Source organism: Pseudophryne corroboree, chromosome 3 (assembly GCF_028390025.1).
Source record: "Pseudophryne corroboree isolate aPseCor3 chromosome 3, aPseCor3.hap2, whole genome shotgun sequence".
In the NCBI taxonomy this organism is placed as follows: Eukaryota; Metazoa; Chordata; class Amphibia; order Anura; family Myobatrachidae; genus Pseudophryne; species Pseudophryne corroboree.
In genome coordinates this window covers 449844036-449871029 of record NC_086446.1, presented here as the reverse complement: position 1 = coordinate 449871029, position 26994 = coordinate 449844036, and the positions used below count along the sequence as shown (strand labels likewise).

General features: G+C 45.5%; 1 protein-coding gene across 1 annotated transcript in view; it reads right to left on the bottom strand.

The window, feature by feature from the left end:
• Positions 1-26994, bottom strand: part of LOC135055935 (protein-glutamine gamma-glutamyltransferase E-like) — a 273173-nt gene that overhangs the window by 55279 nt on the left and 190900 nt on the right. Inside the window, exons 2-3 of the mRNA XM_063960536.1 lie at positions 18176-18349; positions 5554-5796 (exon numbers count right to left, since the gene is read on the bottom strand). Coding sequence (XP_063816606.1) covers positions 5554-5796; positions 18176-18349 — 417 coding nt within the window. The remainder of the gene's footprint in view (positions 1-5553; positions 5797-18175; positions 18350-26994) is intronic.

Sequence of the window (26994 nt, the reverse complement as noted above, 5' to 3'; positions counted from 1 at the left end):
AGTTGATCGCAGCATCAAATTTGTTAGCAGTTGGGTAAAACCATGTGCACTGCAGGGGGGGCAGATATAACATTTGCAGAGAGTTAGATTTGGGTGGGTTATTTTGTTTCTGTGCAGGGTAAATACTGGCTGCTTTATTTTTACATTGCAATTTAGATTTCAGCTTGAACACACCCCACCCAAATCTAACTCTCTCTGCAAATGTTATATCTGCCACACCTGCAGTGCAAATGGTTTTGCCCAACTGCTAACAAATTTGATGCTGCGATCAACTCGGAATTACCCCCAATGTTCTATACAATGATATGTTTCAATAGACAACTATAATTCAACCATAGCATGAAGAATTCAGGCCGAGGAAAAATAATGTGCAAAATCCCTTTATGTGGGAATAACTGGTAGAAGGTACAGTACGTAGGATGTAGCTGTAGGATATCATTGGCAGAAGTCTTCAGAAAAGAACAGCTGATGGGCAAACAAATTACACAGAGCGGTGGCAAGAGACACTGGAGATGATTAGTTAGCAGTAGCAGTGACACTAGAACAGCAGACTGCAGATGCACACAGGAGTGGAGGATTCAGGTAGAGTACACACAAGATGCAATACAGAGAGTCAGCGAGCAATGGATTTATGCCCAAACCTGCTCAATTCACAGGCAACAGGAATGCTAGAGATATACGTAATAGAGACAGGAAAACCAGAGATCAAACATGGACAGTAATGGAAGCCATTGCCAGGGAGCAAAGAACATAATATAAACCAAGACTGGTCATTACACAGCAATTAGAAGAAGAAGCAGATTGCTTAGCATCTGGTGCACAGCATCCACGACATGGCAAACAGCACTCGCAAGCAGAGATTGGAGTAAGAGGACTTTCATGCTCAGCAGCAAATATGTGTGTGTGGGCAGAAGCACTGAGCATGCTCCAGAGGCATTTATAGTGAGCATGCTCAAGAACCCAGACTCCCTCACACACAAACCCAGGGGGTCTGAAGAATTTATATACAGAGATTGCAATTGGTAATGCTTGCAGAAAATATTCCTTACACAAAATATTAATTTGTTGTTAATTTAATTCCTGTTAAACATAAATGTAGTTCTAGTGCACAGTTAAAAAGTCAGAACTCTGAGAATTAATGCTGAAAAGGATCTGACCTTTCCATATTAAAAATTATCGCTCTGATCATAGTGTAAAAAGGGGCAGATGCATGAAGCAGAGAAAAGAGTGGAGAAGTGGACCAGTGGAGAAGTTGCCCATAGCAACCAGTTAGATTAGAGGTAGCATTTATCAAGTACATTCTATAAAATGATAGGTAAATATTGATTGGTTGCTATAGACAACGACTCCACTGGTCCACTTCTTCACTCTATTCTCTGCTTAATACATCAACCCCAAACTCTTGAACCACATAAATGTGTCCTCACTACTGGATAGAAAATGATCAACGTGTTCTGTAATGTCTAATGCAGTAAATGCACCATGTCTGTATTAGCTATGGAGATTCCACCTTGATTCTTACTTATTACTGAAAATAGCTGTATGTTTTTATCATCTTTTCTGTTGAACTAAAGTTGGGTACACACTAGACGCTATGCTCCATGAGCGATATTGTCAGTGTTTGCCCTTGAACTCCTGGGCAGTGTTCAGTGATATCATCCTGCCACCGCCTAGAATATGCAGCTCCTGTCGGCAGCAGTAATTCCACGGCAGTGAGGAGGCTGTTGGGAACGGAGCTGAAAGGCCGTGCTATGTCCAAGACAGCGGGAGCAGCGCTGACAGGCTCCAGCAAATACCAGTGCCTCTGGCATTCTCCGCGGCAGTCGCGGAGGAGATGCCAGAGGTCGGTGGTGATATGCAGAGTGGTGGACCAAAGGCGGGATTTGGTGAGCAGTGATCCAGCCTCTTCGCCAGGTGACTGACTGGATCAGAAGTGGAGACCGGGACTTGGCTTTATTAGACAGAGATGTATCCTCTCACCACATGAGGCAAGTGGGAGGTATGACTGCACCAGACTGACATCGGCAAGCAGCCTCTACAGTGGCAGCGGGCAGAGCCTGCTGTGGAGCCCTGGCAGTGTGACAACACCTCCAGGCGGGACGGACCTACCCAGTCAGAGCTAGGGACATGGCCATCTGAACTGACAGCTACGATCAGCTGCTGACAGCTTGTAGTATTCCAGACCCTCCAACATGACCTGCCCCACTAGGTACAAAATGCTCTGTTCCTGGACTTCCCTCTTAATTTATGATTTCCATCACCTGTGTTGAACTAGTTAAATGATAAGAAAGCTGTTTCTTCACAGGTGATGGCAATAATGAATTAAGAGGGAAGTCCAGAAACAGAGCATTTTGTACCTAGTGGGGCGGGTCATGTTGAAGGGGTTCACTACGATATGCCGGCGGTCGGGCTCCCGGCGACCAGCATACCGGCGCCGGGAGCCCGACCGCCGGCTTACCGAAAGTGTGGCGAGCGCAAATGAGCCCCTTGCGGGCTCGCTGCGCTCGCCACGCTACGGGCACGGTGGCGCCGGTATATGGACCCCCACGAGGGAGAATAAGTGTCGGTATGCTGGCTGTCGGGCTCCCGGCGCCGGTATGCTGGTCGCCGAGAGCCCGACCGCCGGCATACTGAAGACCACCCATGTTGGAGGGTATGGTATTCACAGTTCATTCGGAGAGGTATTGCTGTCATACACCTTGATCATGAACAGACACTAGGAGGCACAGTTTGACAGACACTCGATGCACATGGAGATGCATAAGACCTATAGTCTTCTGCGAGATGCTAACCTATTATAATAGTGCTGACAGTTTCCCTGCAGGGATAGCCAAATCTGCTAGACTAAAGGTGGGTACACACTAGTAGATATATCTGCAGATCAATTGATCTGCAGATATATCTATGGACAGATCGGGCAGTGTGTTGAGCATACACACTGCCCGATCCGTCGGGGACTGACGCCATTAACTGGGCGGGCGTGTACACACGCCCGCCCAGTTCAGCTGTCAATCACCGCCGGCCGCCGCAGCATGTGTACGGGCGGTCGGCCGACCGCCGTACACACACAGCGACGCGCCAATATATTGGTAGATATATTGGCCGTCGGCTGTGCTGCGGGACCGACGCGATACGTCTGTGTACGACGGAGTTCACAGACGTATCAGCCGTACACACTGGCCGACGGACCCGCGATATATCGTCCGTTTAAGAGAACGAGCGATATATCGGCCAGTGTGTACGGGCCTTAAGTTATAGGTGGTCATTCCGAGTTGATCGCAGCCAGCAACTTTTAGCTGCTGCTGCGATCAATAGTCCACGCCTATGGCGGAGTGTATTTTAGCTTGTGCAGCTGCCAGCACTGCTAAGCTAAAAAAAAATTAAAGCAGAAGTAGACTAGGGCTGGACACACTTACCCTGTGCGATGGATCCAGCGATGATGGGCCCGGCTTTGACGTCACTCCTCCGCCCTCCGTTGTCCTGGACATGCCTGCGTTTTACTCACCACTCCCTGAAAACAGTCTCCAACGGTCCGGATCCGCCCATCCACGCCTCCTTGCTGTCAGTCTTCTTAGCGGTCGCCGCTGTGATCGTTTCCGTCGGTAGCCGCGGCATAACTTGGCGACCCCTGTCACCGGGCAACGTCGCGCATGCGCACAGCAGCTGCCGAGCATGCGCATTCCGCACCCGTTCGCACCGCAGCGAAAAACCGCTGCGTGTGAACGGGTCAGAATGACCCCCATAGTTGTCAAGTGAGTCCAGCCTGTAATATTCTGTGCTAAGTGAGTGTGTACAGATCCGCCCTGTCAGTCAGGATTAGAGGCAGGCAGTTCCAGCAGACATTCAGCTTTAATTTGATTTGTTACAGCGAATGAAGCTCAGGAGAGCCTATCCATAAATTAATACTCCTGTACATTGGCCCTCATTCCGAGTTGATCGCTAGCTGCTTTCGTTCACAGCGCAGCAATCGGGCTAAAAATCGGCACTTCTGCGCATGCGTATGCGGCTCAATGCGCACGCGCGACGTACTTTCACAAAAGCCGATGCAGTTTTACACAAGCTCTAGCGACGCTTTTTAGTTGCACTGCTGGCCGCAGAGTGATTGACAGAAAGTGGGTGTTTCTGAGTGGTAACTGACCGTTTTCGGGGAGTGTGTGTAAAAACACAAATGTGCCAGAAAACAGGAGTGGCTAGGGAAACTTAGGCGTGGCTGGCCGAACGCAGGGCATGTTCGTGACGTCAAAACAGGAACTAAATAGTCTGAAGTGATCGCAAGCTTGGACTAGGTCTCGAGCTACTCAGAAACGGCACAATCTTTTTTTGTAGCAGCGCTGCGAACCTTTCGTTCGCACTTCTGCTTAGCTAAGCTACACTTCCAGAGGGCGGCGGCTTAGTATTTGCACGGCTGCTAAAAGGAGCTAGCGAACGAACATCTCGGAATGAGGGCCATTATACGATCACTATCGGATGTTAGTGGAGAAAAGAGAGAGTTTAAGTACTTTACCAGAATTAAAAACTAGAGGAACCAAGAGAGGATATTGTACACCTTACCTTTCCCTAGCAGGAATTTAGACAGTCTGCTCTACCGCTTAATAGATACCCAAGCATTGTAAACCCTGTCATCCTCAGGGAATTATAAAGGAAAGGCAGCGATCTAGAGAAAACGTTCCCTTTTGTTCAGTAACCAGTGTTTCATTCCATAACTCCCTCTTTGGAGCCAGGTCATAAAAGGTACCCAACGTGCACTAGCTAATGTAGCTATAACACCCAGCTAACCTTTGAGGGTTGAACTAATTGGGGTTATCCACGGTACCGTGTAACGTGAAAGTGACTAAAAGTGCATTGAATGTTCATTAACCTTCATAGTGGTGAAACGGTTATAGATCTGAGACCTGTTTGAATAAGTCTTGAAGCAAATTGATATTGAACGGCTATTGTGTGATTGTCCAATCCTGTTATTTTGCAAATTGAAGTGTTTCTAACAAAACGTTAACTTTCAGTCATTGCTGTTACGTTAGTTCAGAGGTTATACAGTTAAACTAATTGCATTCAGGAAATTGCAGATGGGATGACTCCTGAGACCATCTGTTCCAGTATGATAAAATAAGTTTATTATTTACTGTTGTAAAATGTATTGTCATTGTCAAAGAATGTAAATTGACTTTAATAAATTGATGAATGTTTTGAAAGTAAGTTTCCCTGTGTAGACTGCTCCTTCTCACCGATCTGTGGTCAAGAATAAAGAAACCTAACCTGCAGGTAAAAGAAAAGGGATCTATCGCACCACATTATTACTGTGCTTAGCTGGTTGTCACATGTACAAAAGACAAAAGACCTCGGCAACAACCCACAGGAGCGCGCATCATTGGCAAAATAGTGCATACACACTAGACGATTTCATCCAGAAATGTCGTTATCGTCCATATTGTTAATACAAATCACCTAGTGTGTGCCCAGCTTTACTTGTTCTAATGCTATATTTTATATACGCGTTTCATGCTATCTACTTTTTCCATACAAGTATGTTTATAACATATTTCACAGCAACAGTACCTGATGCCCAGGGGTTAAATAGCAAATAGAATTTTCCTAGACTGGCTGAAGTGGTGCGCCCTCCACTGGTGACCTGTAGACTCATCTTGTATTGCCCAATGCATGCATTCACTGGCGCATTGATGGTAACTGTCATGGAGCTGTTACTGCCAGATCCACGTACTGCGTTCCAAGATGTTCCATTCCCAGAGCTGGAAACTGGCATTACTGCCCTTGTGTTTTTGGATTCAGATGGAGAAGGACCTGAAAATAACAATTATGATGCTTTAACTCTAAGATTACATAAATCAGTTCTTGATGTATCAACGCGTTGCATAGTTGCCATATGTAGAGAGACAATCAGTACCATAACTTTCATACATACATACACCAGGTCACTAGATCATGTTGCTGTCGCTCTAATAGGCGTTACTAGTATGACTACTACTCAAATTAACTTTACAATCATTGATCTATCTGTACATAATGAAGAGCATTTGCAAACTCGGACAAATGCATATCTGCAGCACTGAAAACAATGGGGGTAATTCAGAGTTCATCGTAGTTGTTCTAAATATAACACTTCTACGATCAGTTACTCTGACATGCGGCACAGGGCTAGTCCGCCTCGCATGCCAGGCCCCCCACCCCCCCCTGCACAGGTACAAAAGCATCGCACAGCGGTGATGCTTTTGTACCTGGTGAGTAGCTCCCTGCCAGCGCAGCTCCTGCGCTCTGACAGGGAGCTACCTGCCGCATTCCGGGTCGCAGCAGCTGCGTGTGACGTCACGCAGCCACAGTGCCCCCCCCCCCCCCGACCATACGGACATGCCTCCGTTATCCGGACCGCGCCCTGCCAACGGCGTTCTAACGCTGTTGTCTCGCCCCCTTCCAACCCGCGACCGCCTCTGCCTGTCAATCTAGGGCAGTACGGATGGTGTAATGGTTAGCATTATTGCCTCACAGCACTGAGGTCATGGATTCGATGCCCACCATGGTCCTAGCTGTGCGGAGTTTGTATATTCTCCCAGTACTTGCGTGGGTTTCCTCCGGGTACTCCGGTTTCCTCCCACAATCCAGAAATATACTGGTAGGATAATTGTCTCCTAACAAAATTAACCCTAGCGTAAATGTGTCTGTGTGTACATGTTATAGGGAATATAGATTGTACAGTAAGCTCCACTGGGGCAGGGACTGATGTGAATGGTCAAATATTCTCTGTACAGCGCTGCGGAATATGTGTGCGCTATATAAATAACTGGTAATAAATAATAATACGTTTGTTGCATCCTCACTTGGTAGTTAGGATGTAATCTGGAAGAAATGGGGCGTGGAAATATGTCAGTTTGCAGATGGATATGGTGCAAGTGCCCTGATAATGATGACAGCTATTTAACCAAGAGATAGTTGCTGTTCAGAAATGCAGCTCTAGCAACCTACTATCCAACAAATGTAAGTACATTGTAGTGCAATGTCATCCACATGAGAGGACAGGGACCTACTGTAGGAGTTACAATTCCAGATGACGGCACTGACATATACTGTACACAGGACTCAGCTCATCTCAGTTCTCTGCTTCATAACTCGTACTTCTATTTAAGTCTAATTTATATTAAATTTATCCTTCAATAAATCCATGAGACTGTTATTGTTGTATTATTAAAGACACTTAAAAAGTAAAAAGCCCATATGGCATTCGGTAATACTAAAGTTTTACATTTTTTATTCCATTTAGAAACCATATAGGGAATGATGGACAGTGTAAAACTTATTTAATTTTCGTTCAGTGTGTGTATAGTGGTAATATGACAGAATTATTTGAATACAAATATATGAAGGGTATTAAAAGAAAATGCTACCCAAATCTTGAGTGTAGAGATAAAATACAGAGATCTACTTGCAGTGCTCTATAATCCAGTGGGTACTGCTACCAGGGACGTGCGGTGAGCTAAATATCTCAGGAGGCACTGGCTATCCCCAGAGCCAGATTTACATGCAATATATGAGATAAATGGTACATCTGGGCATTATACACAGGTGCAGCAGTATTTTCTCCTGGAAATCTGGTGAGTTTTGATCGGAGATGTGTGGAAAGGATACACAGGTGAGGCACTGCCTCACCTGCCATAGACTTTTTACTCCAGAGATTGGGCTATAAAAATTATTATAATAATGCAAAGAAGATATTTCAAACAAATTATCAGTATTTTTCATATATTTTATTCAGTCAAAACTCTGGTTTAAACGTATGTATGACAGGAAAGGCTCTGCCTCACCTGCCTCAACCCACCGCATACTTGCCTACTTTTGAAAAAGCATTTTAGGGAGATTGGGAAAGTAACACCTATCAGCGCGGACGTGTACTGCTCCATCTGAGAGGCGTGTCATGAAAATAACTTACATCCAAATGTAAATGAGCCCCAAAGTTAGTAAGATCTACTTGTTTAAGAAAAAAGACGCTGATATTTTGCAGGATTTTTTTGTGTATTGTGTTTTACAAGAGGTTCCATATACTGTAAGTGGCCACAAGAAACCTTTAATATGCATGTAGGCATAGGGATCAGTGGGGCAAATGTATTAACTAGAGATGTGCACTTGAAATTTTTCGGGTTTTGTGTTTTGGTTTTGTGTTCGGTTCCGCGGCCGTGTTTTGGGTTCGACCGCGTTTTGGCAAAACCTCAACGAATTTTTTTTGTCGGATTCGGGTGTGTTTTGGATTCGGGTGTTTTTTTCAAAAAACACTAAAAAACAGCTTAAATCATAGAATTTGGGGGTCATTTTGATCCCAAAGTATTATTAACCTCTAAAACCATAATTTCCACTCATTTTCAGTCTATTCTGAATACCTCACACCTCACAATATTATTTTTAGTCCTAAAATTTGCACCGAGGTCGCTGGATGACTAAGCTAAGCGACCCTAGTGGCCGACACAAACACCTGGCCCATCTAGGAGTGGCACTGCAGTGTCACGCAGGATGTCCCTTCCAAAAAACCCTCCCCAAACAGCACATGACGCAAAGAAAAAAAGAGGCGCAATGAGGTAGCTGTGTGAGTAAGATAAGCGACCCTAGTGGCCGACACAAACACCGGGCCCATCTAGGAGTGGCACTGCAGTGTCACGCAGGATGTCCCTTCCAAAAAACCCTCCCCAAACAGCACATGACGCAAAGAAAAAAAGAGGCGCAATGAGGTAGCTGTGTGAGTAAGATAAGCGACCCTAGTGGCCGACACAAACACCGGGCCCATCTAGGAGTGGCACTGCAGTGTCACGCAGGATGTCCCTTCCAAAAAACCCTCCCCAAACAGCACATGACGCAAAGAAAAAAAGAGGCGCAATGAGGTAGCTGTGTGAGTAAGATAAGCGACCCTAGTGGCCGACACAAACACCGGGCCCATCTAGGAGTGGCACTGCAGTGTCACGCAGGATGTCCCTTCCAAAAAACCCTCCCCAAACAGCACATGACGCAAAGAAAAAAAGAGGCGCAATGAGGTAGCTGTGTGAGTAAGATAAGCGACCCTAGTGGCCGACACAAACACCTGGCCCATCTAGGAGTGGCACTGCAGTGTCACGCAGGATATCCCTTCCAAAAAACCCTCCCCAAACAGCACATGACGCAAAGAAAAAAAGAGGCGCAATGAGGTAGCTGTGTGAGTAAGATAAGCGACCCTAGTGGCCGACACAAACACCGGGCCCATCTAGGAGTGGCACTGCAGTGTCACGCAGGATGTCCCTTCCAAAAAACCCTCCCCAAACAGCACATGACGCAAAGAAAAAAAGAGGCGCAATGAGGTAGCTGTGTGAGTAAGATAAGCGACCCTAGTGGCCGACACAAACACCGGGCCCATCTAGGAGTGGCACTGCAGTGTCACGCAGGATGTCCCTTCCAAAAAACCCTCCCCAAACAGCACATGACGCAAAGAAAAAAAGAGGCGCAATGAGGTAGCTGTGTGAGTAAGATAAGCGACCCTAGTGGCCGACACAAACACCGGGCCCATCTAGGAGTGGCACTGCAGTGTCACGCAGGATGTCCCTTCCAAAAAACCCTCCCCAAACAGCACATGACGCAAAGAAAAAAAGAGGCGCAATGAGGTAGCTGTGTGAGTAAGATAAGCGACCCTAGTGGCCGACACAAACACCGGGCCCATCTAGGAGTGGCACTGCAGTGTCACGCAGGATGTCCCTTCCAAAAAACCCTCCCCAAACAGCACATGACGCAAAGAAAAAAAGAGGCGCAATGAGGTAGCTGTGTGAGTAAGATAAGCGACCCTAGTGGCCGACACAAACACCGGGCCCATCTAGGAGTGGCACTGCAGTGTCACGCAGGATGTCCCTTCCAAAAAACCCTCCCCAAACAGCACATGACGCAAAGAAAAAAAGAGGCGCAATGAGGTAGCTGTGTGAGTAAGATAAGCGACCCTAGTGGCCGACACAAACACCGGGCCCATCTAGGAGTGGCACTGCAGTGTCACGCAGGATGTCCCTTCCAAAAAACCCTCCCCAAACAGCACATGACGCAAAGAAAAAAAGAGGCGCAATGAGGTAGCTGTGTGAGTAAGATAAGCGACCCTAGTGGCCGACACAAACACCGGGCCCATCTAGGAGTGGCACTGCAGTGTCACGCAGGATGTCCCTTCCAAAAAACCCTCCCCAAACAGCACATGACGCAAAGAAAAAAAGAGGCGCAATGAGGTAGCTGTGTGAGTAAGATAAGCGACCCTAGTGGCCGACACAAACACCGGGCCCATCTAGGAGTGGCACTGCAGTGTCACGCAGGATGTCCCTTCCAAAAAACCCTCCCCAAACAGCAGATGACGCAAAGAAAAAAAGAGGCGCAATGAGGTAGCTGTGTGAGTAAGATAAGCGACCCTAGTGGCCGACACAAACACCGGGCCCATCTAGGAGTGGCACTGCAGTGTCACGCAGGATGTCCCTTCCAAAAAACCCTCCCCAAACAGCACATGACGCAAAGAAAAAAAGAGGCGCAATGAGGTAGCTGTGTGAGTAAGATAAGCGACCCTAGTGGCCGACACAAACACCGGGCCCATCTAGGAGTGGCACTGCAGTGTCACGCAGGATGTCCCTTCCAAAAAACCCTCCCAAAACAGCACATGACGCAAAGAAAAAAAGAGGCGCAATGAGGTAGCTGTGTGAGTAAGATAAGCGACCCTAGTGGCCGACACAAACACCGGGCCCATCTAGGAGTGGCACTGCAGTGTCACGCAGGATGTCCCTTCCAAAAAACCCTCCCCAAACAGCACATGACGCAAAGAAAAAAAGAGGCGCAATGAGGTAGCTGTGTGAGTAAGATAAGCGACCCTAGTGGCCGACACAAACACCGGGCCCATCTAGGAGTGGCACTGCAGTGTCACGCAGGATGTCCCTTCCAAAAAACCCTCCCCAAACAGCACATGACGCAAAGAAAAAAAGAGGCGCAATGAGGTAGCTGTGTGAGTAAGATAAGCGACCCTAGTGGCCGACACAAACACCGGGCCCATCTAGGAGTGGCACTGCAGTGTCACGCAGGATGTCCCTTCCAAAAAACCCTCCCCAAACAGCACATGACGCAAAGAAAAAAAGAGGCGCAATGAGGTAGCTGTGTGAGTAAGATAAGCGACCCTAGTGGCCGACACAAACACCGGGCCCATCTAGGAGTGGCACTGCAGTGTCACGCAGGATGTCCCTTCCAAAAAACCCTCCCCAAACAGCACATGACGCAAAGAAAAAAAGAGGCGCAATGAGGTAGCTGTGTGAGTAAGATAAGCGACCCTAGTGGCCGACACAAACACCGGGCCCATCTAGGAGTGGCACTGCAGTGTCACGCAGGATGTCCCTTCCAAAAAACCCTCCCCAAACAGCACATGACGCAAAGAAAAAAAGAGGCGCAATGAGGTAGCTGTGTGAGTAAGATAAGCGACCCTAGTGGCCGACACAAACACCGGGCCCATCTAGGAGTGGCACTGCAGTGTCACGCAGGATGTCCCTTCCAAAAAACCCTCCCCAAACAGCACATGACGCAAAGAAAAAAAGAGGCGCAATGAGGTAGCTGTGTGAGTAAGATAAGCGACCCTAGTGGCCGACACAAACACCGGGCCCATCTAGGAGTGGCACTGCAGTGTCACGCAGGATGTCCCTTCCAAAAAACCCTCCCCAAACAGCACATGACGCAAAGAAAAAAAGAGGCGCAATGAGGTAGCTGTGTGAGTAAGATAAGCGACCCTAGTGGCCGACACAAACACCGGGCCCATCTAGGAGTGGCACTGCAGTGTCACGCAGGATGGCCCTTCCAAAAAACACTCCCCAAACAGCACATGACGCAAATAAAAATGAAAGAAAAAAGAGGTGCAAGATGGAATTGTTCTTGGGCTCTCCCACCCACCCTTATGTTGTATAAACAGGACATGCACACTTTAACCAACCCATCATTTCAGTGACAGGGTCTGCCACACGACTGTGACTGAAATGACGGGTTGGTTTGGACCCCCACCTAAAAAGAAGCAATTAATCTCTCCTTGCACAAACTGGCTCTACAGAGGCAAGATGTCCACCTCATCATCATCCTCCGATATATCACCGTGTACATCCCCCTCCTCACAGATTATCAATTCGTCCCCACTGGAATCCACCATCTCAGCTCCCTGTGTACTTTGTGGAGGCAATTGCTGCTGGTCAATGTCTCCACGGAGGAATTGATTATAATTCATTTTAATGACCATCATCTTCTCCACATTTTCTGGATGTAACCTCGTACGCCGATTGCTGACAAGGTGAGCGGCGGCACTAAACACTCTTTCGGAGTACACACTCTTGGGAGGGCAACTTAGGTAGAATAAAGCCAGTTTGTGCAAGGACCTCCAAATTGCCTCTTTTTCCTGCCAGTATAAGTACGGACTGTGTGACGTGCCTACTTGGATGCGGTCACTCATATAATCCTCCACCATTCTTTCAATGGTGAGAGAATCATATGCAGTGACAGTAGACGACATGTCCGTAATCGTTGTCAGGTCCTTCAGTCCGGACCTGATGTCAGCATCAGCAGTCGCTCCAGACTGCCCTGCATCACCGCCAGCGGGTGGGCTCGGAATTCTGAGCCTTTTCCTCGCACCCCCAGTTGCGGGAGAATGTGAAGGAGGAGATGTTGACAGGTCGCGTTCCGCTTGACTTGACAATTTTCTCACCAGCAGGTCTTTGAACCCCAGCAGACTTGTGTCTGCCGGAAAGAGAGATCCAAGGTAGGCTTTAAATCTAGGATCGAGCATGGTGGCCAAAATGTAGTGCTCTGATTTCAACAGATTGACCACCCGTGAATCCTTGTTAAGCGAATTAAGGGCTCCATCCACAAGTCCCACATGCCTAGCGGAATCGCTCTGTGTTAGCTCCTCCTTCAATGTCTCCAGCTTCTTCTGCAAAAGCCTGATGAGGGGAATGACCTGACTCAGGCTGGCAGTGTCTGAACTGACTTCACGTGTGGCAAGTTCAAAGGGCATCAGAACCTTGCACAATGTTGAAATCATTCTCCACTGCGCTTGAGACAGGTGCATTCCACCTCCTATATCGTGCTGAATTGTATAGGCTTGAATGGCCTTTTGCTGCTCCTCCAACCTCTGAAGCATATAGAGGGTTGAATTCCACCTCGTTACCACTTCTTGCTTCAGATGATGGCAGGGCAGGTTCAGTTGTTTTTGGTGGTGCTCCAGTCTTCTGTACGTGGTGCCTGTACGCCGAAAGTGTCCCGCAATTCTTCTGGCCACCGACAGCATCTCTTGCACACCCCTGTCGTTTTTAAAAAATTCTGCACCACCAAATTCAAGGTATGTGCAAAACATGGGACGTGCTGGAATTTGCCCATATTTAATGCACACACAATGGCCCTCATTCCGAGTTGTTCGCTCGGTATTTTTCATCGCATCGCAGTGAAAATCCGCTTAGTACGCATGCGCAAAGTTCGCACTGCGACTGCGCCAAGTAACTTTACTATGAAGAAAGTATTTTTACTCACGGCTTTTTCTTCACTCCGGCGAACGTAATGTGATTGACAGGAAATGGGTGTTACTGGGCGGAAACACGGCGTTTCAGGGGCGTGTGGCTGAAAACGCTACCGTTTCCGGAAAAAACGCAGGAGTGGCCGGAGAAACGGTGGGAGTGCCTGGGCGAACGCTGGGTGTGTTTGTGACGTCAACCAGGAACGACAAGCACTGAAATGATCGCACAGGCAGAGTAAGTCTGGAGCTACTCTGAAACTGCTAAGTAGTTAGTAATCGCATTATTGCGAATACATCGGTCGCAATTTTAAGAAGCTAAGATTCACTCCCAGTAGGCGGCGGCTTAGCGTGTGTAACTCTGCTAAATTCGCCTTGCGACCGATCAACTCGGAATGAGGGCCAATATTGCTGGCGTTGTCCGATGCCACAAATCCACAGGAGAGTCCAATTGGGGTAAGCCATTCCGGGATGATCTTCCTCAGTTGCCGTAAGAGGTTTTCAGCTGTGTGCGTATTCTGGAAAGCGGTGATACAAAGCGTAGCCTGCCTAGGAAAGAGTTGGCGTTTGCGAGATGCTGCTACTGGTGCCGCCGCTGCTGTTCTTGCGGCGGGAGTCCATACATCTACCCAGTGGGCTGTCACAGTCATATAGTCCTGACCCTGCCCTGCTCCACTTGTCCACATGTCCGTGGTTAAGTGGACATTGGGTACAACTGCATTTTTTAGGACACTGGTGAGTCTTTTTCTGACGTCCGTGTACATTCTCGGTATCGCCTGCCTAGAGAAGTGGAACCTAGATGGTATTTGGTAACGGGGGCACACTGCCTCAATAAATTGTCTAGTTCCCTGTGAACTAACGGCGGATACCGGACGCACGTCTAACACCAACATAGTTGTCAAGGCCTCAGTTATCCGCTTTGCAGCAGGATGACTGCTCTGATATTTCATCTTCCTCGCAAAGGACTGTTGGACAGTCAATTGCTTACTGGAAGTAGTACAAGTGGGCTTACGACTTCCCCTCTGGGATGACGATCGACTCCCAGCAGCAACAACAGCAGCGCCAGCAGCAGTAGGCATTACACTCAAGGATGCATCGGAGGAATCCCAGGCAGGAGAGGACTCGTCAGAATTGCCAGTGACATGGCCTGCAGGACTATTGGCATTACTGGGTAAGGAGGAAATTGACACTGAGGGAGTTGGTGGGGTGGTTTGCGTGAGCTTGGTTACAAGAGGAAGGGATTTACTGGTCAGTGGACTGCTTCCGCTGTCACCCAAAGTTTTTGAACTTGTCACTGACTTATTATGAATGCGCTGCAGGTGACGTATAAGGGAGGATGTTCCGAGGTGGTTAACATCCTGACCCCTACTTATTACAGCTTGACAAAGGCAACACACGGCTTGACAAATGTTGTCCGCATTTCTGGTGAAATACTTCCACACCGAAGAGCTGATTTTTTTTGTATTTTGACCAGGCATGTCAATGGCCCTATTCCTCCCACGGACAACAGGTGTCTCCCCGGGTGCCTGACTTAAACAAACCACCTCACCATCAGAATCCTCCTGGTCAATTTCCTCCCCAGCGCCAGCAACACCCATATCCTCCTCATCCTGGTGTACTTCAACACTGACATCTTCAATCTGACTATCAGGAACTGGACTGCGGGTGCTCCTTCCAGCACTTGCAGGGGGCGTGCAAATGGTGGAAGGCGCATGCTCTTCACGTCCAGTGTTGGGAAGGTCAGGCATCGCAACCGACACAATTGGACTCTCCTTGTGGATTTGGGATTTCGAAGAACGCACAGTTCTTTGCGGTGCTTTTGCCAGCTTGAGTCTTTTCAGTTTTCTAGCGAGAGGCTGAGTGCTTCCATCCTCATGTGAAGCTGAACCACTAGCCATGAACATAGGCCAGGGCCTCAGCCGTTCCTTGCCACTCCGTGTGGTAAATGGCATATTGGCAAGTTTACGCTTCTCCTCCGACAATTTTATTTTAGGTTTTGGAGTCCTTTTTTTACTGATATTTGGTGTTTTGGATTTTACATGCTCTGTACTATGACATTGGGCATCGGCCTTGGCAGACGACGTTGCTGGCATTTCATCGTCTCGGCCATGACTAGTGGCAGCAGCTTCAGCACGAGGTGGAAGTGGATCTTGATCTTTCCCTAATTTTGGAACCTCAACATTTTTGTTCTCCATATTTTAATAGGCACAACTAAAAGGCACCTCAGGTAAACAATGGAGATGGATGGATACTAGTATACTTATGGATGGACTGCCGAGTGCCGACACAGAGGTAGCTACAGCCGTGGACTACCGTACTGTGTCTGCTGCTAATATAGACTGGATGATAATGAGATGAAATCAATATATATGTATATATAATATCACTAGTACTGCAGCCGGACAGGTATATATTATATATTTATTATGTAATGACTGATGACGGACCTGCTGGACACTGTCAGCTCAGCAGCACCGCAGACTGCTACAGTAAGCTACTATAGTAGTATGTATAAAGAAGAAAGAAAAAAAAAACAACCACGGGTAGGTGGTATACAATTATGGATGGACTGCCGAGTGCCGACACAGAGGTAGCTACAGCCGTGGACTAACGTACTGTGTCTGCTGATAATATAGACTGGATGATAATGAGATGAAATCAATATATATGTATATATAATATCACTAGTACTGCAGCCGGACAGGTATATATTATATATTTATTATGTAATGACTGATGACGGACCTGCTGGACACTGTCAGCTCAGCAGCACCGCAGACTGCTACAGTAAGCTACTATAGTAGTATGTATAAAGAAGAAAGAAAAAAACAACAACCACGGGTAGGTGGTATACAATTATGGATGGACTGCCGAGTGCCGACACAGAGGTAGCTACAGCCGTGGACTAACGTACTGTGTCTGCTGATAATATAGACTGGATGATAATGAGATGAAATCAATATATATGTATATATAATATCACTAGTACTGCAGCCGGACAGGTAGATATATTATATATTTATTATGTAATGACTGATGACGGACCTGCTGGACACTGTCAGCTCAGCAGCACCGCAGACTGCTACAGTAAGCTACTATAGTAGTATGTATAAAGAAGAAAGAAAAAAAAAAAAAAACACGGGTAGGTGCTAGGTGGTATACAATATTATATATATATATTATATACAATTATATATATATATATAATATATATTAAACTCATAAACTGGTGGTGATTATTAAACTGGTGGTCAGGTCACTGGTCACACTATCAGCAACTTGCAAGTAGTACTCCTGAGTCCTAAGCAGACAATCACAATATATATTATACTGGTGGTCAGTGTGGTCACAAACAATGGCAGTGTGGCTGGCACTCTGGCAGCAAAAGTGTGCACTGCACGTTATATGTACTCCTGAGTCCTGCTCTCAGACTCTAACTGCTCCCCACTGTCAGTGTCTCCCCCACAAGTCAGATAATACAGTCACACTATCTCTCTCTATCACTTCAGCAAGTACTAGTAGTAGTAGTACTCCTCCTAATGCTCCCCAAATTACTACTGTGTCTCTCTCTGTCTCACTCTCTTCTCGAATCTCTATAAACGGAGAGGACGCCAGCCACGTCCTCTCCCTATGAATCTCAATGCACGTGTGAAAAATGGCGGCGACGCGCGGCTCCTTATATAGAATCCAAGTCTCGCGATAGAATCCGAGCCTCGCGAGAATCCGACAGCGTGATGATGACGTTCGGGTGCGCTCGGGTTAACCGAGCAAGGCGGGAAGATCCGAGTCGCTCGAACCCGTGTAAAAAAACATGAAGTTCGGGCGGGTTCGGATTCCGAGGAACCGAACCCGCTCATCTCTAGTATTAACCTGTAGAAGGCATAAGGAAGTGATAAACCAGTGATATGTGTAAGGTGATAAAGGCACCAGCCAATCAGCTCCAATATGTAAATTAACAGTTAGGATCTGATTGGCTGGTGCCTTTATCACCTTGCACATATTCCTGGTTTATCACTTCCTTATGCCTTCTCCAGGTTATTACATCTGCCCCATTGTGCCTTATAAACAATACAGTGAAATTGCACTGATGTTCCCATTTGAATGTATGTAGCTCTGATTTATCTTGTTTTCAGGGAGATTGCTGGACTATTCAGGGAGTGAGGGAGATTGCTACTATTTCAGGGAGTCTCCTGCAGAATGAGGGAGGGTAGGCATCTATGCCCCACCGCACATCACTGAGTCTGCTACCACCAAAAACTTCAATGGTCCAGTGCTCTGTTTTCTATTATAAGCGCTGGCCTACTTCACTCAGGCAGCATGGCTGCCACTGCCCCTCCCACATGGACTTATACAACACTAGCACACTGCTAATAGAGGAGAAGCCACGGGCCTCTTCGTCCACAGGAGATGAGGCGTAAAAATAGTAGGGAACGGTGAGGGCTGGGCCCCGTAGCAACCGCACCCCCTGCACCTACTATCGTGCCTATGTCTGCACATGTTACATCTGCCCCACCTGCAGTGCAGCACAGTTACTTGCTCTTTCTTGCTTTAGTGGCAACTCAGAATCAGGCCCTGAGTGCTCATTTCACCGTAGTTATGACCTCTCCTGTGTTTATCATTACATAAGAGAAGTTACCATAATGGTCAAATAAGAATAACACTTACCTGTTTCCACAGTTATTGAGAGTTTATCTCCAGACTGGACAGCTCTGTTGAATGTGAGAGCAATCTCAAACGTCTGCCCTCTCCTAACAACCAAATCGCTAGTGTCATAGTCACTGGTTCTGTGAGTGGAAGCATTTTTGCTTTGCTGCAGGTTCACATTGTTTAGCTGTAGGCCTGAAAAAAGTAATATATAATTGTTAATATTATCATCTGCAAAGGCAGACATGACTCTACTTTGGGGCTGAAACATAAACTTGTAAGTGTTGTGATACAGATTTAGAGGCATACTTACAAAGTAAATACAAAGTAAAGTAATTTTGTGGGAAATCTCCTGAAAACAGTCGATGTATGAATGGGTGACCTCCATTTTCGATTGATAAAGTCATGTGAAAATATTTATTGGGATTTTGGGTGATATTATCCCCCTTCTGCTCCACAGGTGGTTTATTTACTCCCTCGGCTCCCTTTAGAACATCTGGGTTGCGGCCAGGGTGACAGGTTTACCGCTCCAGTCAAAACTACCCACCTGGCTTTGTCCCAGTGCAGATTATCAGGCATATTCAATTACCTGAGGGATTTTTACAGCATTTTTAAAAAAAAATCTTGCAACCAAATTTGAATTTGTTATGTTTACACCAAGTTCCGTAGGTTTATAGGTGGTGTCTTATGACGCTCACGCAATTACCCACTGCCCAGCAGTCTTTTAGTCTCCTGCAGCCAAAGACTTCGCCTATAGCAGCCGCCTTTCCAGGGTGAATTAGGTCCACCCTGTACTCTGATGCCCCCCAGGTTTTATGTATATACAAGGTGACTATCGGAGGCTGGGCAGGGGTAAATGCAGTATGGTGAGACGTCACCTGACACAACCTTACTACTGTGCTAAGGCACAGACTAAGGAATATATGAGGAATGCACATAAGTGCAACAATGCACAAGTTGTAATATAATCAAAACACAAATCACTATACACATGCAACAATGCACAGGGTGTTATGAACAACAAGATTATAAGTACAAATGATTTCAAAAGGGGGGGGGGTTAGTGGGAGGCCCGGCACTCCAACTCGTAAGCAACGGCCGGGACAGAATTACCACGGGTATGCGTGGTCCCGATACCAGCGGTATTCAATTAAAAAAAGTGGTCATGGGAATTTGTGCATTCAACATCCCGCGGGGCAAAATAAAATGCGGCCATGGAACACCAGGTACTTGTGATGTAGAGAAAGAAGCTAGCACTGCAGAAGGTGAGTAATTATGGACTAATTAAATGAATTGCTTAATTAGTCATTAGGGAAAGTTTCTTTAGGGGTTCTGAAGCGAGTGCTGCAAATTTTTCCTAAAAATAAAAATTTTAGGAAAATTAGTCGTGCTCAGGAGGTGGTAAATAAAAAAATAAAAAAAATCGAGGGTCCAAACAAAAGGAAAGACCTGAACTCAGTCGAATTCCAAACATCTTGCACCTGCGGGAAAAACCCTGCAGCGCGAGATTTTTGGAAAACTCACACATAATAGAATATGCCTGATATGTACTACATTACAGCCACTTTAAAAACACAGATTGTGATAAATATGCCCCTTATTGTGTAAGGATGTAATACATGTAGTTTTAGCGGAAATGTCAATGGTATATAGGAAGTTGGTACATTTGGGCAATGTAAAGTCAGGAGCATCACAAATAATAAGAAAATATGTTTATTTTTCTATTTCAAAACTGAGTATAATTGAAATAGAGGTCTTATGTCTCTAATACAGTATGTTCTCATAGAGAAGGTTCTCACACTGCTCTATCTGCTAAAAGTGGCTTTATCTCAGTCACTTAGTACGTTGACACTATACTATTGATGATTAAATCACTTTTGCAGAAAGAAGTGGATGATCATACTTAATTTAGTTATATCAAATAAGGAATGGTTTTCAAAACATAATTCTCCCTCACACTATAAAAACAATAAATGTATTTAGGTTAAGTAAAAAAATAAAATTGCCTACGTGAAGTATCCCATGTAATACTGTACAATAAGTGGAGTTTCTCTTTTAAAATGTCATATTTTAAGTTTGAAGCTGCTCAGACTTACAAATGTAATATATATGGACTAGTTACTAGTCCATCAAAATGACGGAACAACATAACAGTAATGTGCGTGTCAGAATGGAGCAACAACTGAATTTCTCCGTTGGGCACAGTCTAGTGCCGTCAATGCACAAACCACTTGAATTCCTTCCATAGAGGTGAGGAGCAGTGTTAGCCTATTATTATATAGGATTTTTGTGAGAATCCGTAGTTCCAGAAACTGGAATGGGTGTGGTATATAGACAATGGATATTTTCCTTTGATAAATGAACATACAGTAGTCTAAAAAGTCAGGACACTCATGGGGTGAGATTCAAATTATATATCATGCCCAATTTCCTTTCTAAAATGATCTCTGTTATCGCGCATATTGTGCCCATAGTAGTCAGGTTTAGCTGTGTAAAGGTTTGGGTGCCTTGCTACTCTGGGGGTAGTGAGCTGAAATAATGATACAACATCCCTAAGGGCAGAAACAGAATGGGTGTGGAAAGGGGTGAAAAGAATTGAATCCCGCCCATGGTGTGAGTGTATCACGATTTGACCTAATTTATCCAAAAAGTTTCAGATGAGGGTCATGTATGGGAGTAAATATGTAATATCAATTACAAAGACCTGTGCAATATCACTGAGCTCCAGAGCACAAAAGTAAATATTTACACTACTTTGTTCTTAGTAAATAACAATTATTATTTATTTATTTATTTATAGAACTAGGAGTTATAATGCTAGGGTTTTGTAGATATATTTTAGGAGTATCCAATTACCCCTGATAGTGCCGCAGGCGTGAAAAACAGGTGTTTTTTTTTAATTTTTTTAAATCACCCTATCCAATTAGGTCCTGCGAAAAACATCAATTTTTCACTCAAAAATACATAGGCCCCGTGAAAAACTGCGGACCTATGTATCTTCGCGGCACTTATCGTGGGTATAGGGGGCACTTATTGCGGATTATGCTTTGCATGCCTGTAGCACGCAAAGCATAATCCCCGCTAAGTGCCGGCATCGGGTCTAATTGGATAGCCCCCGGCGAACCAATTAGCCGCAGTAAACTGAGAAGCTTATTATGCATTATTAATCTGCTATAAAAGATCTATTTAATAAAAAACTCATTAATTAACTTCATATTCCCAGTAAAGCAACTGATTCAGAATATTCTGTTTACAGGCTCAGTGTATGCTTTCATGGTCAATTTCAAACCTATTTAAAATTCATGTTATTTAGACCCCTGAGATTGTAGAATTAATAAAAGTTTTCACCACAAGTTATTGTAGTAGGTCGGCTTTGTTATAGGTTTTTATAAATGACTATACCAAGGAATAGTTTAAGGTTTATTACCTAGTATTATTTCAGCTATAAAGTTATCTTATTGTGACAAAATATGAAGTGACAAGTGATAACTCTCGTACCCCACTGACTCACAGAAAAAGGTGCAAAATAAAGTAATCGTATCATAATCTTTCAATATTCCTCATATTATGTTGAGCAATTACTCCACTACAGTCATATAAATTGCTTTCTTTGAGGTTTCATAAACTACACAACATATTCTACACTCAATATGAATGAAAGCAGTTTACTTGTAAGCAACCATAAATTGGGAAGTGGATATGATATTTCAGAAAGAATGACTTGATGGAGAAATGTTGAATCATCTATACCTCTGATGAATGTACTGTGTATTATTAAAAGAATTTGTGGGAATAGATTGCTACAACGGTCTCACTGCACTTGGCAGCTACACAGAAGCGAGGTGCGGTTTTATAGACTCACTTTGTGACATTTGGATGCTTCTCTCAGTTCAATAATACTTGTGGGAGAATTGGAGCTATTACTCACACACTCACACCAATTTGCTGCTAATTATCAAGTTACATAACTAATATTAACAGCTACAGGATGCTTGCTTCAAATACACTGTATGGGACCCTTTAAAATAAAGAATGATACATTAAAAAAAAAAAAAAAAAACAGGATGAGTGAAATTCTGAATACCTGTAATATGCCAAGCTCATGATGCAGTGCAGGATATGTGTACTGAAAATGGGATCCCGTCTTTAGGCTGACTGCACTTAGGTCGACACTCATTAAGTCGACAACTATTGGTTGACATGCATTAGGTCGACATGGTCACTAGGTCGACATGGAAAAAGCTCAACATGAGTTTTTCCATTTTGTTTTCTTTTTTTGAACTTTTTCATACTTTACGATCCACGTGGACTTCGATTGGGAATAGTAACCTGTGCCGAGCGCTGCGGTAGCGGAGTGAGGCACCTTGCCCGAAGCATGGCGAGCGCAGCGAGCCATGCGAGGAGACACGGTGCACTAATTGGGGTTCCCCATCACTTTATGAAGAAAACGACACCCAACTTTTCTTAAAAACTCATGCTGAAATTTTTCCATGTCGACCTAATGACCGTGTTGACCTATTTCAGGTGTCGACCAAGTCACTGTCGACCAATAGTGGTCGACCTAATGACTGTCGACCTAGTTACTGTCAACCCTATGATCCACACCCACTGAAAACATGTCTGTATGTTACTTTGGGGTCTATTTACTTAGGGGAAAATGTACTAAGCAGTGCTAAAAGTGGAGAAGTGAGCCAGTGGAGCAATTGCCCCTGGTAACCAATCAGCTGCTCTGAATACTTTTTATAGTATGCAAATTATAAATGTTACGTCAATGCTGATTGGTTGCCATGGGCAACTTCTCCAGTGGCTCACTTCTCCACTTTTAGCACTGCGTAGTACATCGCTCCCTAAGTCTTAGATGGAGATAAAGTGGACAGAGATAAAGTACCAACCAATCAGCGTCTAACTGCCATATCACAGGCTGGGTTTGAAAAATGACAGTTATGAGCTGATTGGTTGGTACTTTATTTCTATCCAAGGCTTAGTAAATAGACCCCATAGTTTTAAAAAGTCTAATTTCTCAGTGAGAATGCACTATGGAAGTACAGTACCTGGAGAGGGCTAATTTTCCTAAAAGAGTTCAATTTATCTTAAGTGTGGCAAATCAACACAATAAACATAATTTCTAAGCTTGCAAACTGTCTTCCTACCTCTATGACTGTTTGTTATTATTACCAAGTTTTGTTTTATCATTGTATTCAAGTGTTAAGCACAACAGAATTTGCTGCGCTATATTAGAAACTGTTAATAAATAAATAAAATAATCTACAAAACTCTAAATTTTCTATGTAATTTGATAAAGAAAAATAAAATTTGACCAATTTGCCCATTAATGTTTCCCATTGTGCCAATTTTTCAGTTTGTGAAATACACTTATAAATGACTATTAATGGAAAACAGTAAATGAAGAAGTAGGTGCTAGTCTAGATAGGATCACATCACTTTAACACAAACTTACTTGTCATCTTGATGCCTCTTCCCTCTCTGCTCAGTAAATAAGATGTTAGCAAAATATCAAAGCTTAATGTTTTCCCACTACTTATATACCAACCTTCAGAAATTCCTTCTGACAGTATATTAAATATGCAAAATAGATGGGTGAGGTTTTATTCTAATCATCATAACTACTGAACACGCACATACAGTGTTGGGGTTGCTCAAGTCTGGGTGTGTGCAGTTAAGGTTCCATGAGTTACAATTTTGCAGAGCCTGTCTGGGGACATGACAGTCAGAGTTATTCAGAACCATGCAATAATTCCTACATTCTGTCCAATGTTGAATGGAATGATTAAGGGAGAAATAGATGTTTTATCATCACAGTCAAGTTGTGCAATCATAGCAAGCAGGCTTTGGTCCCTTGTTCTAGATATAACATACAGAGTTACAGGGCTTAAAGTGGTCCTGGAGAGGTGGGGGAACTCACCTCCGCCATGATCCCCTCCTGCTTAGTGCGCGCCGAAGGCGCGCGCGCCGCAGAAAGGGGTGTGGCCTCATTAGGAAGGGGCGTGGCCACACACAAGTACCCCAATTCAAAATAATGTCTCACAGTAGCACAATTTTATTCACATTGCCCGTCCCACATACTAGTGCCCTTTACACACACAATGCCCACAATATCAGAGCTACTTACACACAACCGCTGGCAGTATCCCCCCACACAGAACATTCCCTTCACTTTTTAGAAACAGGGGCCTCATGCGATAAGTGTAGCAATAATGTGTCTAATAATTAGATATATTTTGCATAAGTGCATATCCTATATGTTTTAGGACACTGCAGCTTCCATGGGCCTGGGTGCAATGAGGTGGGAGGTGGCAGCTGGCTCTCTCTGATGCCACTGAAGTACTTACTCAGATAGGGAGGCTTGAGAGCAGGCCAACCAGCTCTCTCCCTTCTCCGCACCCTTTACCCACTTCTGCCAGACCCTGTAGCTCCATCTCTTTCCCGAAGGTGGAAAAGGATTTCTCCCCTCCTGGAGTCACCTTGGGAGTTTTGAACAACTAAGTGTCCAAACAGACAGTCACTAGTGTCACTGTAGCGGACTTTGGTTGTCAAGAGGAGAAATGTGGAAGTCAGCCGTGCAGGGTGACCGTGAGAGGCTCCCACTGAATGCAGCATCCACCCATGCGCTGTCAGCCTGCACCCACCAGATAACACAGCTATCTGCCCCAATCCCACACGACTGTGCAGTGTCTATGAACAGCCGAGCAGAGATCTAGTTTATTGCTACGGGCATACAGAGCCCGGAGTCACTTGGCAACCTATTGGCAAAATTAAGGGACCTGAATGAGGAAATTGACAGTAGCGGGGAGGTTGTGTGCTTGTCACATGGTAACAGACAAAGATGCGGGGTACCTGAAGGCTGGGACACCTGAAGGCTGCTACGTTAATCCGCCGTCTGGCTGTTGGGTCACTAGCCGCAATTTGCTCGCAGCTGGCACCACAAAAATGCTGCCGCTGTCTCTCCATTGCCGGTCCATGAGCTGCCCGGCGTCAAATCCTCGCCCCTCTCATTGCTGCTCCTCAGTCCAGCAGCACTCTCCTCAGTGTGGCTGTGTGCTTCAGTGGCTGTGGGCTGGAGCATCAGGTCCCCGGCTGCGGTGTAAAGCTAGCAGCGGCCACCAGACAGTCCTGGCTCATGGACCGGCTGCTATTGCAAAGAAGCGAGGCCGCACTTTGAATCTGGCGCCAATTGTACGCCATTCACTGCTCCCGGACCGCCAGCTAATGAGAAGCTGCCACATGGCAGCTTCTCATTGGCTGGCGGTCCGCGAGCCGTGATTGGTTCACGCCAGATTTTAAAAAAGCCGCCCCTTTTTTTGATTGGTGCTGCAGCCGGTCTGCGAGCCAGGATTGGCTGGCGGCCGCTGCCACCTTTGCAATGCAGCAGGGATCTGATGCTGTGGCCGGGCGGAGGCGGAACCAGTTCCGCCTGCAATTAGAGGTGACGGAACGCAGTTCCGTCCCGTTCCGCCCCACTTTAACCACTGCAGAGTTACTGTATGTGAGCTCTGTATAGTGCTAATGTTTAATATGAACAACTCTCCAGTAGAGATGAGCGGGTTCGGTTTCTTTGAATCCGAACCCGCACGAACTTCACTTTTTTTTTCACGGGTCCGAGCGACTCGGATCTTCCCGCCTTGCTCGGTTAACCCGAGCGCGCCCGAACGTCATCATGACGCTGTCGGATTCTCGCGAGACTCGGATTCTATATAAGGAGCCGCGCGTCGCCGCCATTTTCACACGTGCATTGAGATTGATAGGGAGAGGACGTGGCTGGCGTCCTCTCCATTAGAATAGATTAGAAGAGAGAGAGAGAGAGAGAGATTGTGCAGACAGAGTTTACCACAGTGACCAGTGCAGTTGTTGTTAAGTTAACTTTTATTTAATATATCCGTTCTCTGCTATATCCGTTCTCTGCCTGAAAAAAACGATACACAGCAGTCACACAGTGTGACTCAGTCTGTGTGCACTCAGCTCAGCCCAGTGTGCTGCACATCAATGTATAAAAGCTTATAATAATTGTGGGGGAGACTGGGGAGCACTGCAGGTTGTTATAGCAGGAGCCAGGAGTACATAATATTATATTAATTTAAAATTAAACAGTGCACACTTTTGCTGCAGGAGTGCCACTGCCAGTGTGACTAGTGGTGACCAGTGCCTGACCACCAGTATAGTAGTATATTGTTGTATACTATCTCTTTATCAACCAGTCTATATTAGCAGCAGACACAGTACAGTGCGGTAGTTCACGGCTGTGGCTACCTCTGTGTCGGCAGTCGGCACTCGGCAGGCAGTCCGTCCATCCATAATTGTATAATTATATACCACCTAACCGTGGTATTTTTTTTTCTTTCTTTATACCGTCGTCATAGTCATACTAGTTGTTACGAGTATACTACTATCTCTTTATCAACCAGTGTACAGTGCGGTAGTTCACGGCTGTGGCTACCTCTGTGTCGGAACTCGGCAGGCAGTCCGTCCATCCATAATTGTATTATTATAATATATACCACCTAACCGTGGTTTTTTTTTCATTCTTTATACCGTCATAGTGTCATACTAGTTGTTACGAGTATACTACTATCTCTTTATCAACCAGTGTACAGTGCGGTAGTTCACGGCTGTGGCTACCTCTGTGTCGGCAGTCGGCAGGCAGTCCGTCCATCCATAATTGTATTATAATATATACCACCTAACCGTGGTTTTTTTTTCATTCTTTATACCGTCATAGTCAGTCATACTAGTTGTTACGAGTATACTACTATCTCTTTATCAACCAGTGTACATTGCGGTAGTTCACGGCTGTGGCTACCTCTGTGTCGGCACTCGGCAGGCAG